The 16,805-nt window shown below is 47.6% G+C and overlaps 1 protein-coding gene across 9 annotated transcripts in view; it reads right to left on the bottom strand.

Annotated features, from left to right (window-relative positions):
* The window catches only part of EXOC2 (exocyst complex component 2), a 131,611-nt gene that overhangs the window by 18,099 nt on the left and 96,707 nt on the right, over positions 1-16,805 (bottom strand). For 6 of the 9 annotated variants that reach the window (XR_011563573.1, XM_070778503.1, XM_019985756.2 and 3 more), the window contains one exon: positions 424-479. The exons of 1 other annotated variant lie outside the window; for it this stretch is intronic. Coding sequence is in view for 6 of the 8 variants with exons in the window: in XM_070778503.1 (XP_070634604.1) it covers positions 424-479 (56 nt within the window). In the remaining 2 variants the exon portion in view is untranslated. Of the gene's footprint in view, positions 1-423; positions 480-5,100; positions 5,206-6,124; positions 7,705-16,805 lie in introns of those variants that run through there. 2 more of the 9 variants (XR_011563574.1, XM_070778505.1) reach the window with 2 other exon arrangements.

Raw genomic sequence — 16,805 nt, 5'->3', positions numbered from 1 at the left:
CCACCGCCTGTGCCCTGCCACAGGCCAAGCCTGTCCTCCAGCATGCACCATGGCTGCCAGAATAAGACGCCAATGCTCACTGGTACACTGGTGAAGACCAGGGAAGCGGATGCCCAAGGTGGAGAAAACACCCTTTCACCCTCTTATCGCTTTACCTGCCTAATATCCATTAGTCTTAATTATGAGGAAAAAACATACCACATTTCGAAAAAAGACTCTCACAGTGAAAACATGCACATATGTGTATTGAAACCAGATACTGTGTTTTACTCAGTAAAACTCAGTGAAACACTCAAATCTGTGTTTTACTCAGACTAAAAATACATTCTGAAGGGAGAAGACCCCCTGTAAGAACCATTGAATTTACCCCTGCTCCCTTGCCTAGTTACCCACACCCCTTAGGGATAGCTAGCAACAGCTTACCTCTGCGTGCACGGCGATTATATTCACCAATGCTTCTTTCAAGTAGTTTCTGACACCTGCAATCAGACGGGGGAGGGAAAGGCATTCAGTGGAGACGCGAGTGCCTCGCACCTTCCAGGAGGCAGAGGGACAGCACAGGCCCAGGGCTCCCGAGGGCAAATGGCCAGAGGGCTATGCTCATACAAGTTTTTTAAAAGGTGGAATTAACTGCAAGTTTTCTTTCATAGTTTTTCCATTTCTGTCATTGTTCTGTCCTCTGTAATCAGTCTGCTTCAAAAGTGAAATTTAAAACTGCCCGTCAACGTGTTCATACGTATGCACGCACACACACACGCACGGAAGACCAGAGGAGGACATTCCCCAGAGTCTACAAAATGCCCGCTGCACATCTACTGCAGCATCTGCTTCCAAATTTAACATCAAATTATGCAGAATGACTGTTTTGATCTTAAAAATATAAACTCTGGGAGAAAATTCTGAAAAAGACACTTTCCACGTAATTCTGTAAGCAAGTGAGGGACCGGACAAATCCATGACCCGAGGATGGCAGGGCTGCCCTCCAGCACGGGCACACGCTGGGGAGGGGCGGTCAGCAGGTGAGAGTGTGGGTCCAGCCCCGTCTCCTCCTCACGAGCCAGGACCTGCGGCAGGAGGACTAGGAGGCCACCCCATCTCCCATCCACAAGTGCGAGGTTCGCACCCTTGTGGGGTTGCAGTGAGGAGGCCCTGGTGCTCACAGGGTTCCTAAGAGCCCCAGTGCTATTTTTCAAGAAAAACTATAAAAACAAAATACTGCTCTAGTAACTCTAAAACAATTACTTTCACTTGGAGGAGAATAGTATTTCAGGATGCCTTCGAGAGTTAACAGCACAAACTGAGAATTTCTTTTGAAACAGAAAATCCTACTGTGTTGCAAGTTCACGTTCCCCGCAATCCGCCCAAGCTGCTGATTAGTTGGAGGGCTGGACCACCCCCCGTGAGGACCCAGTGCGCGCGGGTTCTGAACACACAGCTGCGTCAGTCTGTTGTGTTCCAGGCCATGTACGGATGCTCACAATTTTTGAGGAGCCAATCTCATAAATATTTCTTTGGTTCTATTTTGCTGATGGAATAACTGAGAAAACAGATTGAAACATAATTAAATACAATCCAGAAGTAAGATGATTCTTCCTGAGAACAAGGACAGCTGCAGGGTAGTGAGTCCTCTCTGGGAGGAAACAGCCGTCCTCGCGAAGGTGAAAGGTGAAACACGCGACTAGTGCGATGACCAGCAAAGCTGTCTCCCCGAGAGGAGCACCCCCCAGGCCAGGCAGGGGCTTGTGGGGCTCAGCGCTGCACTCTGGTCAACGCGACCACTTGGCTCAAGACTTGAGTCTTTAAACTGAACCGTGTGGAGGGCCGGCTTCTGCACATCCAGAGGTAGACGCAGTTCCTGGGCCCGCCACAGTGACCACATACACACACACACACACACACACACACACACACACACACGGAGTCCTCCGGAGGCTGTGAGCCCGCTGGAACTCTCTGGTCACTCTCTGCACGGGTTTGGGAAGGATGGTGCATGTCGCTCGCCCCAGGGAAGGGGCACCTGGCTCCCAGGTGACATCAGGGCACTGGGCTGAGTAAACGAGAACCAGAAGTCCGACCCGCGGGCCCCAGCCAGCCCTGACCTCAAGCCTCCCTGGTGGCCGTGCTCAGCCTCCCTGGAGCTCCTGGACAGCCCTGACTGGTGGGCTGCCTGGGGCTGCAGCAGAGATACTGCCCGCTCCACACAGGGGCATCTCTCAGAGGACAGCAGGGTGGGGAGCTCTCCCCAGTGCGGCCATGCCAGCATGCAGGACCCCCAGGCCCCCCGGCCAAGGCCTGGCTAACGCTGTCTCCCTGCCAGACTGTCAGCTCCGTGGGCACGGGGCTTGTCCCCTTCACCGCACCTCTGGAGCCTCAGACCCACCACACAGAATAAGAAACAAAAGGGCAAAGGTAGCATGTGCTTACTCACAACGACGCTCCTAGGACTGAGCCCTCTTAAGCTGAAAAGTGAACGCGTGAGTGAACAAACAGGTGAGAGAAAAAGTACAGGCAGGATTCTGCAGTGTCCACAAAGAGGGTCAACACTGGGGGTCTGCTAAGGCGAGTCTCTCCCCTTTCAGGGGATTTAAGAAAACAAAGACAGCCTTCTGAAATAAGTTTTCAGGATCCATTTGAAAAATACAACTTGAATAAAGAAAGTATAGCAGAATATAATACTGCTGAGGCTAAATACATCTGTTTTCAGTCTGATTTTTCCAGCTGTATCCCTGAGCAAATGGCCTGCTCCAAAGAACAGAGTATCAACATGGCCTCAACGCTCACTATGCCAGGTACTTAGAAGACGCCCGCTTCCTAGAACCGTGAACACTCGGGACGGGTGCTGGCTCTTGGGTCGGCCCAGCAGCGGCGGGTCACGAACGCCAACCTCAGGGCCTCGAGGTGGTGGGCAGGCACAGGAAGGGCAGAGCAAGCACCGCTGTTGTGATGCGGCAGTCGGTGTTGTTTGTAAGAAGGTTCCTCTTAGATGAACGCCCACAAGTTTCCATGTTCTTCAGACACAGAATGACAACAGCTTCTAAGTATTTACAATCTTGCCTCTTCAACTCTGAATGTGGAATCAGTGTGTGTCACGGTATTTGACGAGAGAAGTGTCCCCACCCACACAGCACCAGCCCAGACTGTCACCGAGCAGCACGCCCAGCGGCCCAGCGGGAATTCCCCACGGAGAAGGCAGAGCCCAGCTCTTCTGGGCAAGAGTCCCTGGGCCCCCGGCAGGGTAGGCTTCTCATACAGGGGCCTGGATCTCAGGACATGTTTGCCAAAAACGAAGGTCTTGCTTTTCATACATCAAAGTGGAAAAGAAGTCTCTCTTCTAGCTGTATTTATTGGTTTCCTGTTTTAATCAAATAGGGAGGACACCATTTTGGAATAACTACCAGAATTTTTAGTGAATGCCTATTACTATTACCTGCCAGACTCTGTTCCATGTGCTGGGGACACAAGAGTGGCCTCAAGAACAAACTCACAAAAAACAAAGCCCCCTCATGCCCCTGGGGACACGGCCACTGTGCACAGGAGAGTTCCTCAGTGGTCTCGGAAGCAGCCCTCAGGAAAGCAGGCGCCAGGAACAGGACCGCTTGCAGCAGTAAAACAGAGCGCCTCTGCTTGACGAGACCCCTCAGCACTGTCTGTGGAGAGACGGGCCCTGCCAGGCGGAGAGGAAGCAGAGCCCCTCTGCACCTCCCTTAGGAACAACACTCAGCGATAGCCTGAAACGCGGGTGCACAGGGGCACGCGGTGACTGAAGCTTCAGGTTTTCCTTGAAATACGGGGGACTGTTTTTTTCAATTAAAAAGTGTTATACAGGCAGACTTGAATCTTCCTATAATAATTTGGACAAATGGCTAGGCAGACCTCTCTAGAGAGTATCCACATTAAAGACCAGAATAGTGAAAACTTTGGACTGATCAAGCCTATATTCTTGTTTTGAAAATATTAAATAAACACACACTGAAAAGAAGACAAGAATTGTAAGTTTTCCTAATAACAAATAAAAGTCCAGTCAGCTTCCCCTTTATCTTTCTCCCTAGCATGGTGTGCCTTCTAGATCTTTTCCTATGAATGTGATTTTTTCCTAAACAGCGAGTCCTGCTGCTTCTTCCCCTGATGTCCACGCACCCTTCCGTGCAGGTGTGCACACACTGCCCGCACCTTCACTGGCTGCTGAGGCTCTCTGTGGACGTGCCGTGACTTACGTATCCTATTTATTCTAGGTTGTTACATTATTTCTACTTACTCATAACTACTCGGCAGTCACGCTACCTTTCAGTATACACCACCATAAACACTACCACGAGGCTCCCGGTCCTTACATTCTCAGAGAATAATTTACTCAGGTACCTTCCAGAAGTGAAACTGCTGAGTCAAAGGTTTTGATCCATTCTGCCAACCTGAAATTGAAAAGGCTACTCAAAATTAAACCCCCACTTCCTCATGCTCTTTTACTTTCTTAACTTGGATTCTCTACTTACTATAATTAATAAAAACCATAATATGTGCTTCTCAACTATGATGATGACAAAACTTTCCATCAAAACACTGTAAGAAAAATTCAAGCAAAATACAAAGGTCAAAGGAAATTTACTTTGTTATATAAGACTCAGAGCGACAGAATGGAGTGTCTGAGAAAGAGTGGACAGACAGACACTGCGTGCACTGAACAGGTGCCCCTGCACACGCCCAGCTCTCCCCAGGCGTTTCCTGGTAAACACACGGCTGGTCTCAGGCACCCCTGCCTCGTGTTGTTCTGAAACGCTGCACTCAGTCAGTAACAAAAGTGACTCTGGAAACTCTGGAGAGGTTGCCTACTTTATAAACCACATTTCCTGTTTTTAGCCCTTGTGCCCTAAATCAGTTACCAGTCCTAGTCTACAGATAAAAATAGATTGAAAAATACTATAAATATCCCACAATGTACTTTTTTTTTTGGTCAAACTGAAACATTACATGAAAGAACTCTGGGGTATTTCTTTTCAAGTAAATCATCTATTCAATTACAGTGCGAAGACACATTATTGAAATTACTGCCTATCAGAAGCAACTAGAAACGGCATCAACACTGTCAGTTGGAAAGGCTCGAACCTTGTGCAGCAGAACCACTTGTGCTGGAGCAGAGGACGGCGTCAGGTCCAGGTCTTTATGTTAAACTCGCTCTTTCTTGACGTATCTGGGATTTCCAAATGAATGCTTGGGGGTCAAAAGAATACATTACGAATGTAGTATATGAATGAATAAATAGGTCTCTACAATTTTCTATTTTCTTTCTCAGAACACTTTTTTTTGGGGGGGGGGGGGGTCTTTAATTAATATATCTCAGATCATGAACTCCTTATTGCCAAATTCAGACTTCAATTGAAGAAAGTAGGGAAAACCACTAGACCATTCAGGTATGACCTAAATCAAATTCCTAACAATCATACAGTAGAAGTGAGAAATAGATTTAAGGGACTAGATGTGATAGACAGAGTGCCTGATGAACTATGGATGGACGTTCATGACACTGTACAGGAGACAGGGAGCAAGACCATTCCCAAGAAAAAGAAATGCAAAAAAGTAAAATGGCTGTCTGGGGAGGCCTTACAAATAGCTGTGAAAAGAAGAGAAGCAAAAAGCAAAGGAGAAAAGGAAAGATATACCCATTTGAATGCAGAGTTCCAAAGAATAGCAAGGAGAGATAAGAAAGCCTTCCTCAGTAATCAATGCAAAGAAATAGAGGAAAACAACAGAATGCGAAAGACTAGGGACCTTCTCAAGAAAATCAGTGATACCTAGGGAACATTTCATGCAAAGATGGGCTCGATAAAGGACAGAAATGGTATGGACCTAACAGAAGCAGGAGATATTAAGAAGAAGTGGCAAGAATACACAGAAGAACTGTACAAAAAAGATCTTCATGACCCAGATAATCATGATGGTGTGATCACTCACCTAGAGCCAGACATCCTGGAATATGAAGTGAAGTGGGCCTTAGGAAGCATCACTACAAACAAAGCTAGTGGAGGTGATGGAATTCCAGTTGAACTATTTCAAATCCTGAAAGATGATGCTGTGAAAGTGCTGCACTCAATATGCCAGCAAATTTGGAAAACTCAGCAGTGGCCACAGGACTGGAAAAGGTCAGTTTTCATTCCAATCCCAAGGAAAGGCAATGCCAAAGAATGCTCAAACTACTGCACAATTGCACTCATCTCACATGCTAGCAAAGTAATGCTCAAAATTCTCCAAGCCAGGCTTCAACAATAAGTGAATTGTGAACTTCCAGATGTTCAAGCTGGTTTTAGAAAAGGCAGAGGAATCAGAGATCAAATTGCCAACATCCAATGGATCATCAAACAAGCAAGAGAGTTCCAGAAAAACATCTATTTCTGATTCATTGACTATGCCAAAGCCTTTGACTGTGTGGATCACAATAAACCGTGGAAAATTCTGAAAGAGATGGGAATACCAGACCACATGACCTGCCTCTTCAGAAATCTGTACGCAGGTCAGGAAGCAAAAGTTAGAACTGGTTCCAAACAGGAAATGGAGTACGTCAAGGCTGTACACTGTCACCCTGCTTATTTAACTTATATGCAGAGTACATCATGAGAAACGTTGGGCTGGATGAAGCACAAGCCAGAATCAAGACTGCTGGGAGAAATATCAATAACCTCAAATATGCAGATGATACCACCCTTATGGCAGAAAGTGAAGAAGAACTATAAGAGACTCTTGATGAAAGTGAAAGAGGAGAGTGAAAAAGTTGGCTTAAAGCTCAACATTCAGAAAACAAAGATAATGGGATCCGGTCCCATCACTTCATGGCAAATAGATGGAGAAACAGTGGAAACAGTGACAGACTTTATTTTTGGGGGCTCCAAAATCACTGTGGATGGTGACTGCAGCCATGAAATTAAAAGACGCTTGCTCCCTGGAAGGAAAGTTATGACCAACCTAGACAGCATATTAAAAAACAGAGACATTACTTTGCCAGCAAAGGTCCGTCTAGTCAAGGCTATGGTTTTTCCAGTAGTCATCTATGGATGTGAGAGTTGGATTATAAAGAAAGCTGAGCGCTGAAGAATTGATGCCTTTGAATTGTGGTGTTGGAGAAGACTCTTGAGAGTCCCTTGGACAGCAAGATCCAACCAGTCCATCCTAAAGGAAATCAGTCCTGAATGTTCATTGGAAGGACTGATGTTGAAGCTGAAACTCCAATACTTTGGCCACCTGATGTGAAGAGCTGACTCATTGGAAAAGACCCTGATGCTGGGAAAGATTGAAGGCAGGAGAAGAACAGGACGACAGAGGATGAGATGGCTGGATGGCATCACCGATTCAATGGACATCCGTTTGAGTAAACTCCGGGAATTGGTGATGGACAGGGAGCAGGCCTTGGGGTTGCAAAGAGTTGGACATGACTGAGCAACTGGACTGAACATATCTCCTAGTTTTTAAATATGAATAAGAAAACTCTGTCCTATGAAAACAGAACATACAATATCACCATCCATAAAGAAACAGTAAATTTATTTCATGGCTTATTTTTCCCATTTCTAGGAAGATGTATATTCGTAAGAGTTTAGCTTCATAAACTTCAGAGGCAAACTTTACCTTTGAAGGTTCCAGTACAGGCAAGGGAGTCACAGTCTGTCCGATTTCAAGGTCAGAACCTGAGTGTAAGAGAGTCTGCGAGCTTATTCTGACCTAAAATGGTATAGAACGCGACACACTTAGGGTGAAATATCCGTTTCAACATTCAAAACTGGTACTGAATTTTAGACTTAAAGGTATAAAAATTTAATATAACATTAACATAAATCAATTTTATTTGTTTCAATTTCTTCTTTTGGCAGGAAAAAATGTTTCCATTAGAAGGCAACTTCAATTAGAAAAGTAAAAATGAATGAATCAGTTGAACTGAGGTGGACGAACCTAGAGCCTGTCATACAGAGTGAAGTAAAATAAAAACAGATATTGTATATTAACGCATAAATACGGAATCTAGGAAAATGGTACTGATGAGTCTATTTGCAGGGTAGGAATAGAGATGCAGACATGGAGAACAGACTGTGGACACAGCAGGGGGAGGGCAGGGTGGGCGGATCAAGAGAGTAGCGCTGACACATACGCAGCCACGTGTGAAACAGCCAGTGGGGAGCTGCTGTATCACCCAAGGAGCTCAGCTCAGTGCTCTGTGACAACCTAGGGGGCAAGTGGGATTGGGTGGGAGGGGGGCCAAGTGGGAAGGGATACATGTTGTATTTATGGCTGATTCACGTTGCTGCATGGCAGAAACCAACACAACATTAGAAAACAATTGTCCTTTAATTAAAAATTAAAAATATAAAGGTGACAGGAAAATAGAACTCATTCTATGCACACAATGTGTCTTGTTTCACACTGTGAGGTGTTACAGTTACATATATACTTCATAAAGGTCTGTAGAATCTTCAGACTTCACAATCTCTAGGAGCCCCGCCCCAGCCCTCAACAAGAATGACCTCAAAGGAAATCAAACTAATAAATGCTTGTGATGGAAGCCGGACTGCAGACCATGGCTCTGGAGCCTGACAGCCTGGTTCAGGATGGCAGCCCCACCATCTGAGCCACGGCCGCGGCTGAGGACGCTGTGTGGCCACTGCAGGTGGCCTGGCCCTGAGAGCTCTGCTTCCAGTGCTGGGCTGGCATGGTGAGCAGAGCACACAGCGCCATTCTCAGGACCGCGTTCCGCCCACATTTTAAGAAGCAAGGTCCAACTAGGCCAAGTTTCTGCTATTAAACCAAAGACAGAGGAGCTGTAAGGAAATCAAAGGCAGAAAACCATGAAAGCCAAGAATTGTCCTGGAGCTTCGTCTTCATTTATATCAGAAGGGATCTCTGGAGTCAGAATATGGAGAAGAGTAATTGTGAGGAAGGGCTGCAGGCCTGGCCGGTTGCCGTGGAGACCCTGACCTTGTGGCTATCAGAGCGGAGAGAATGCAAAGCACCACGGCAAGATGTGAGCTTGGAAACAGCGCCAATGGCCATTTGCTAATTGTGATGTTCTGCTGGCAAGGTTTCTAAGTCTCAAGTAGGAGTTGTCCCCTTTTCCAATTAAGCAGAACTCGCACCTAGGAAAGCACGTAAATCCTGTTTCCCACACACACCTGTACCAGCATCCTGATGGAGACGCGGCAGCCTGCTCCCCGCAGACACTCCCGGACCTCGTCCCTGTGGGCCCAGGACTGGGAGGTGGCCCTGCTGCCTGCACTCCCCATTAGGGGAGGGAACGCACAGCAGCACGCCACACTCCAGGCTCTCTTCAACGTCAGAGTCTGGCCTCGGGCGGGACGGGTCTCCCTGCCTGGATGAGCACGTCACGCTCGCGTGCCCACTCCATGCTATGGGCACTGACTGGTCTCCGGCTTCCAGTTACTTCAGGCAGAGCTGCAGTGGAGACGCCGCCTGCCGGTGCAGAGACGCTGCCCTCGGGGACGTCCTGGGAGGGGGCGGGCCTCTGCCAAGCACACCGCTGCCTCTGCCGGCTCTGCCAGCCTTCTCCCGGGGAGAGCAGAGCGACCCTGCATCCCAAACACCCATGTCAGCAGCAGTCTACATGCCATTTAGGTGGATACAGACTCATGAATGTGTCCAAAAGGAGCACTTGCTCTAGTTTAAAAAAAAAAAGGATTTCTGCACCTATTTTCCTTAGTATAACATGAAAGAGCCACAGCACAAAGGAAAAAAGAGGAAAAAATCTAAGAACATACACCAATTTTTCTTTTCACTAACACAACCCAACCGTGCAATATAAGAAGGTGTGTACCTTTCATTTCCATCACATCTGAAGTCCCTGCAAGTGTCTTTGTGGTTTCATAAAGCCTACCATCATCTCTCCTTCAATACACAAACCTGCTCAGAGTGACATGCACTCCACGTACATCTCAGGTCCTTATTACTGTAATCACAGGCTGTCACACCATTTGCAATCAGTAATGAAAGCAACTGCAAAGCTGAAAACTGCATTTTAAAATATATCATGCTTGTGAATATACTTTGGTTGTCACTCAAACACTTTATTAGTATGAGATATTAACAGAAAATTGAAGTAAAACGATCCAAAAGAAAACTCTTACTCAAGTACCTTCCTGCACAACATGAAGGTTTTCTTCAGTCTCTTCCAGGTGTCCTGTGGAGGACACCTGCCCTGCATTTGTGGTGCCCTGTCACCAACACCTGATCCCCAACTGACTGTGGGGTAAGCTGTGCCGCTGCCCCATGTGAGTGGTGGAGACGGGGGGCTGCCGGAGCACTGGCTCACTGCGCTGAGACACAGAGCAGCCCTGCTTCTGTCAGCCATGCATCCTCGGCTTCAGGGAGGGAGGCCGGCCTGGAAGTCTCCTTTCTATCGTGGGCTCCCAGGAAATTCTCGAGACGCTGCTTTAAAACACACACAAGTTTTCCACCAGAATGTGCAGAATAAAGGGCCATCAAAATGGCTGTTAAGCTATACTCAAAATAGTCAGGGGTTGGCTTTCTTGGCTCATTATTAAGAGAAGACAGTCACGAAAGTTCACCTGGAGTTGGGAGAGACACAGAGAGCTGGCATTTCTGGTCCAGCTGTGACAGGTCAGAGGGGGTGAAACATCCAAAGACCACTCCGTGGTTTGGTGTTCTCCTGGAACCAGTGAACTTCGCAGTTTCCGAGTGAAATGCCAAGTGAGGGTGAAGAGGCGTCCCTGAGCACGCCCTGCAAGAGACCTCAGCGTGGGAAGCCTTGAAGCCGAGCCAGCAGAGGCTCGGGGCTATTCTCCCCCAGCCAGCGGTGGGGAAGGCTCATGCACAACTTAAATGACACGACACACTTTGGGGTTCACAGCAAACCCTCCAGAAACAGTCATCGCTGTTCCTGCACAGAGGAGAGCAGCTCTGCCTAGAAGACAGCAACTGGGGGCCCTGACTGACCCACCCCACTCCAGAAACCAAAGGGAAATGCGAAGTTCAAAACAGAAACTTTAGGAAGGTAGGTGAGAGAACACAGGCAGTGGAAGTGAATACGGAAGTATGAAAAAAGTTCTGTCCTTAATGTCTTTCTACCCTTTCCACACTGAGTCTTCAGATCTGTCTACCCATGGCTGTTCTGTAATTTCTCTTGCTCCCTTTGAAATCAGAACGTCTGCACCACGGTTGGAGGTAAGGCTGTCTTGGGAGGTGGAAGTGGTGTGCTGACAAGGTTCCCTAGTTCTGTGGGAGAGGTAACAACTGCACCATGTCATCAACGATCGTCAGTAAAGGGAGGAGACCATGTACACGCGCGCGCGCACACACACACACACACACCCGTGCACCGGAAGCTTCCCGGGTTTCCTTTAGTCAGTCTGTCCTCAGTTTCACTACCGTGACTTCAGTCCTTCAGAGTCTGTTAACCACTAATTTATTAAAACACTTTTGATGGTGACCTAATTTGTTAGTCAAAATACAACAACTGGAGTCATCTGAACCTTACCTTTCTGCTGTGGGGCATGTTTTAAACAACTGGGAAAGGGAGCGTTTGTCCCCATTTTCAGGTCAGAGCAACAATCTGGAGTTGTCTTCTTACCATGCTACGCACACACCTGGGCCCCCAAATACAGGGGCACTACAGCGCTCCAAGGAAACCCACACCCGACGCTGAGTCGAAGACCAGCGCCAAGCAGCACTGGGAGGACAGGCACACGCCTTTGGCTCTGAGGAGGAATCTGAGTGGAGACAGCATGGCTGCAACAGCCAGGCCAGGCTTGCTCGATGACGGGCCAGTGCTCCTGGCTGGGCCGCGGTGTCCACTCCATGGACGCGTGGGGGTGCCCGCCTGCTCACGGGCTGGGTTTGTGGACAAACGGAGGGGCCAGTGCCGCTGTCGGCTCAGCACGCTGGGCCACGGCCTCTGCCAGCCTCCAGGTCGTGCGCTGAGCTGGAGGGCTGAGCCGGGGCAGACCCTTTGGTGCCCTTTCAAACTCCTCACCCAGAACCGTCTGCAGACAACACCTGGAAGTTCAGAGTGTGCACCGAGCTCACAGCAGCTAAGGTCACAGGAGGTGACGAGCAGCTGGGAAGCAGCAAGGAGTGCCCAAAGGGCAGGATGTGCACGAGGGCCCCGCTATCGCCCACGGCGTACACACGCTTTAGAAAATGACCCTTGGTCATTAGACAAAATCAGGTGAAGTGAGTGAAAAAACCTCCGACACTGTTCACAGGACCTAGAAACGGAAGTTCTGCAGACTCACAATTATGAGATGTCCATGCAGTTTCCCGAACACCAGAGGGGACACAGCCTGGCAGGACCTGACAGGCAGGAACCTGTGGTTAAGGAATGGGCCACTGATGTGACTGAACAGAAGCGATGGCACTGCTGGGACGTAAGAAACCAAAGGGAGTGCAGCGCTCGTCTGCTCGTGCAGGACTTCCGGGTGCAGTTTAACAAGAGAGAAAGGGATTACAAAAGGCAAGGGGGCTTCTAGGGAGGACAGACACAAACGTAGAAAGAGTAAGACAAATTTGACAGAGGCAAGTTTTTCCCCATTTCCTATCATTTCATTCCCGACTGACGGCTGGCTGCACATCTGGGAAGAGAGGGCACTCAATGGGTGTGGCCTGGACACAGAAAGCAGGCAGGGCCCGGAGCCCCTGTGCAAAGACTCCCAGCCAGAGAGGGGACAGTTTGATTACTAAAACAGCAGCACTATGATAATGAATTGAAACTCAATTAAATATGCTCAAGCTGAGTTAGAAAAATATGCTCAAGCCATGATTAGAAAACATCTTCATTACCTTTTGAAAAAAAAATGGTGACGGAACCAACTCATTCTGAGAACGAATTAGAAAGTAAAATCAAGTTTTACCCTGCCTTTCCTGTATGAACTGGACTTCAGAGTAACCGAATCGCTGATGAAATTTTTTATTTTTTAATTTCATGCTCCAGCTACCAATCATTAGTTTGCAATCTCCAAGGAAATAAGGCCAATACTTTGGCTACCTGACGAGAAGAGATGACTCACTGGAAAAGACCTTGATGCTGGGAAAGACTGAAGGCAGGAGAAGGGGATGACAGAGGATGAGATGGTTGGATAGCATCACCGACTCAATGGACATGAGCTTGAGCAAACTCCAGGAGATGGTGAAGGACAGGGAAGCCTGGTGTGCCACAGTCCATGGGGTCGCAAAGAGTCGGACACAACTTAGCGACTGAACAACTAGGAAATAAAAGATCATGGCAACAATTACCAATGGTGCTAAAACTAATAGATGAAAAGTTTGACCGTTTTAAAGGGTAGAGCGAGCTGATAACACTTGAATGCAGTTTTCAATCCTATCACCAACAGGGAGACAATCAAACATTACAGACATCCTGGTGACAAAATCCAAATTAAAATCACGCCTGAAACTGATAAAACTTCATTAATCGTAAGTTTGGAAACACAAGAAGCAGAGAAACATGCTGCTGACACAAGGAGGAAACAACATGGAAACTCCAGAAAATGAGAGCGTCCGTAGAACCATGATTTATTCAACAAAGAAGCTGACGAAAGGGCCGTCAGTCAGTTCACTCACTCAGTCATGTCCGACTCTCTGCGACCCCATGAACTGCAGCACGCCAGGCTTCCCTGTCCATCACTAACTCACGGAGTTTGCTCAGACTCACATCCACCAAGTTGGTGATGCCGTCCAACCATCTCAACCTCTGTCACCCCCTTTTCTTTCTGCCTTCAATCTTTCCCAGCATCAGGGTTTTCCAGTGGGTCAGTTCTTTGAATCAGGTGGCCAAAGTATTAAGAATTTCAGCTTCAGCATCAGTCCTTCCAATGAATATTCAGGACTGATTTCCTTTAGGATTGAAAAGGCCCTAGAGATAGGAAAAAATACTTCAGAGACATGCAAGTAAAAGCAACACACAGACCCTGACAGGAGCCCTGATCTGACTGAACTGTCTAAACAACTTTTATGAGAATGGACACTGACTGTGTTCCAGAGTCTAAGCTCAGACTGCTTGCTGCAAAACAGGCCAGTAATCAAGAGGCGAGCTGTCAGGACAAGGAACGTGGCTTTATTCAGAAAGCTGGCAAACCGAGAGGATGGTGGGCTCATGCCCTAAAGAACCTTCTTGCCTGAGTCAGGCTCCTTCTACACTGAAAGGGGAGGGAGTAAAGCCAAACACTTCCCTGTTCCTGCCAGCCTCCAGAGGGCATGTGTGAATTTTTCCCTCCCTGCAGCCATTCACAGGGGGCCTGGTGCAGAGGGTTCCTGTGAGCTAAACCAAAGCATTTTATTAGCCTGATGCTCATGACCTGGGCGGCAAAATTCCCAGAGATGAGCCATGTACAATCTAAGCTTACAGGCACCATCCCTTGAGTGATTAATCTGTAATAGAATACAAAAGGTTCTTTCCTATTTCAACTGGATATTTGATAAAATTAATGGATTGTTACATTTTTTCCCAGATCTGGTAATAGCATTGAGACTACATTTTCAAAGACATCATCCTTATCTGATCCATGTGTGGATGAAACGACCCTTCATCCAGAGAGGGCGGGGGATTGGCCGTGAGCTCAGGGCTGCTGAAGCCGCCACGAAGTCAGCTCTGCACTTCCCTGTTCTGCTGTGATCAACCTCTAGGAATGTCCAAAGTAAGTTCAAACAATGGCCTTTTGCACAACAGCACATTAATTTACCCTGGTGCCAAACAGCTATCAGTTTAAGACACAATAAAATAAATACTTCAGCAGATAATACATGCAATGACGAAAGTATGTAGGCCATAGGTCATCTCAAGGTTAATGCAATTCACATTGATACCATCAGAGCCAACACTCAGCTTTACTGAAAACGCTTGGCAGACGCTGCAACCAAATGTCCAAAGCACTGCACGGTTTTACAGCACTGACAGTGATGCGGTAAACTGCTTATAAAAAAGGAAAAATGGCTGGGAAAAAAGTAAAGTTAAATAATGAAAGTGCGATTTGAAAAAAAGAGGACTGACTAGGGTCATCCTCCTTTGAAAAATATAAAACTGCTTTTCTCCTATAAATAAATGAAATACAAATTTATTAAAATCTTCCTGACAGTATTTTTAAATGAAATTAAGAAAAACAGTTCAAGGAATTGATAAAAGTACTCTGAGTTCAGCACCAGGAAAGACCACTGAGTTGGATGTCTCTTCAAAGGTAGAATTCACTCGACTGGGCTCTCTTTCGGTTAAAAGCAGAATAGGGCGTGAGAAACCTGTGGAGGGCGGCCAAGAGCGTGGCAGGCTAGCGGGCACTGCCACTCGGGCTCCAAGCTAGAGACGAGAGCAGACGTGCACGGGGCCTAACGCACAGCGCCAGGGATGTGATGCTCACAAAGGCGCCCTCAGAATTCTGCAAGGCTTGGTCTTCAGAGTCAATCTGGAAAGGTGGAATGACACTCAAGAGACCTTTGGGTTACACCTATTTTGTAATAATCTAATTACTTCTAAATGAATAGCTCCCATCGTGTTTTTGCTAACTGTTTTCTTATTTAATCAACCAAAATTCTCTTCTTCAACATTAAACTGAATTAAAAAATAATTCAATCTGATATCCTGTTGAAAATACCTATTAGGGTAAAAGCCAAACTGTAAATTAGTATTTTACTTGACGTGTGTTTTCCCTGTCACCTCTGGCTTGGGTAATTTATGCCAAGGTGTTTCCCACTAAGCAACCAACGGATGGAGGAAATGTACTAGGGAAGGTTTTCTCTACACCGGCACCTAGGAAGGCCACAGCACAGAGGTGGGGATGGCGTGGAGGGAGGCCTGGAGACAGTGGGGAGGAGACAGAGGGAGGGAGGAGTTATGGGTGTGCAGGGGAAGACACTGCTGAGTCCCTGTCTAGGTCTACACGTGCTGTGAACTGACCCTTGAATGGCTGGCTGGGCTATTTTATTAGAAATAGGAACTAATATTTAGATGCTGAAATAACTCCTTTATTAATGGGACAAAACAAACTTTTTCTTTGCTGAACTCAGCTCTTATCTTTTGCCCACACGCCTGGAGCCAGCCCTGGCTGGAGACTGGGTTTAAGGAGAACGGTGTCTCCGGCACTGCTGGGTTCCGAGTGGGGCTTCCCTGCGGGAGGGAGGAGAGCCTTCGTCCACCCCTGGGGGGATGGCAGTGCACGGGCTCTGTCCCCTTCTTCTACACTCCCTGCCCTGCCTGTGGGAGGCAGCGAGAGGGCAGAGCAGGTACCTGCAGGAGGAGCTGGTGAGGGCTGGGCTCGCTTGGACCCTGCGGCCCCCACATCCCCGCCTGCTGGTGCCTCTGTCTTATCCTTTGATCAGTGTGAGGTCAGGAGAGACGACTGTCCTTCACCGGTTCTGGGGCCCAGAGATTCTAATGGTGTTTCCTGCCTTTCCTTCACGCAGGCTGAAGCAGCAATGGGTGAGAGTCCCTCCTCTCCGCCCCTCTGACGTGGGACACGACTACTCCTCTCTTAGGAGGATCCAAGGAGCTGTCCCAGCACTTAGTAAACCTCCCCACACACTCCAGGAAAAGATTCTCCCTAGGGTTGTGCACAGTTTAACAAGGAGTGAGATGGGTGTTTCCATGGAGATGCTGATTTCATGAGACAAATGACAGGCAGCCTGTCCACCACCCCAGTGTTCTTCACTTGAGGTAAGTGCAATTAGCTCACTGGAATACAAGGATCTGGTTAAATCACAAAAGAGTATTAGAAGAAAAGTGTTGGGGAAAAAAGAGACATACAACAGGCAATCAAGATACTCTTCACACGGCAGTGGAAATGCATCTACAGGCAGGAAGAGGTGGTCACCTA

This window comes from Bos indicus, chromosome 23, assembly GCF_029378745.1.
Source record: "Bos indicus isolate NIAB-ARS_2022 breed Sahiwal x Tharparkar chromosome 23, NIAB-ARS_B.indTharparkar_mat_pri_1.0, whole genome shotgun sequence".
Classification (NCBI taxonomy): Eukaryota; Metazoa; Chordata; class Mammalia; order Artiodactyla; family Bovidae; genus Bos; species Bos indicus.
This window is presented reverse-complemented; position numbering and strand designations above follow the sequence as displayed.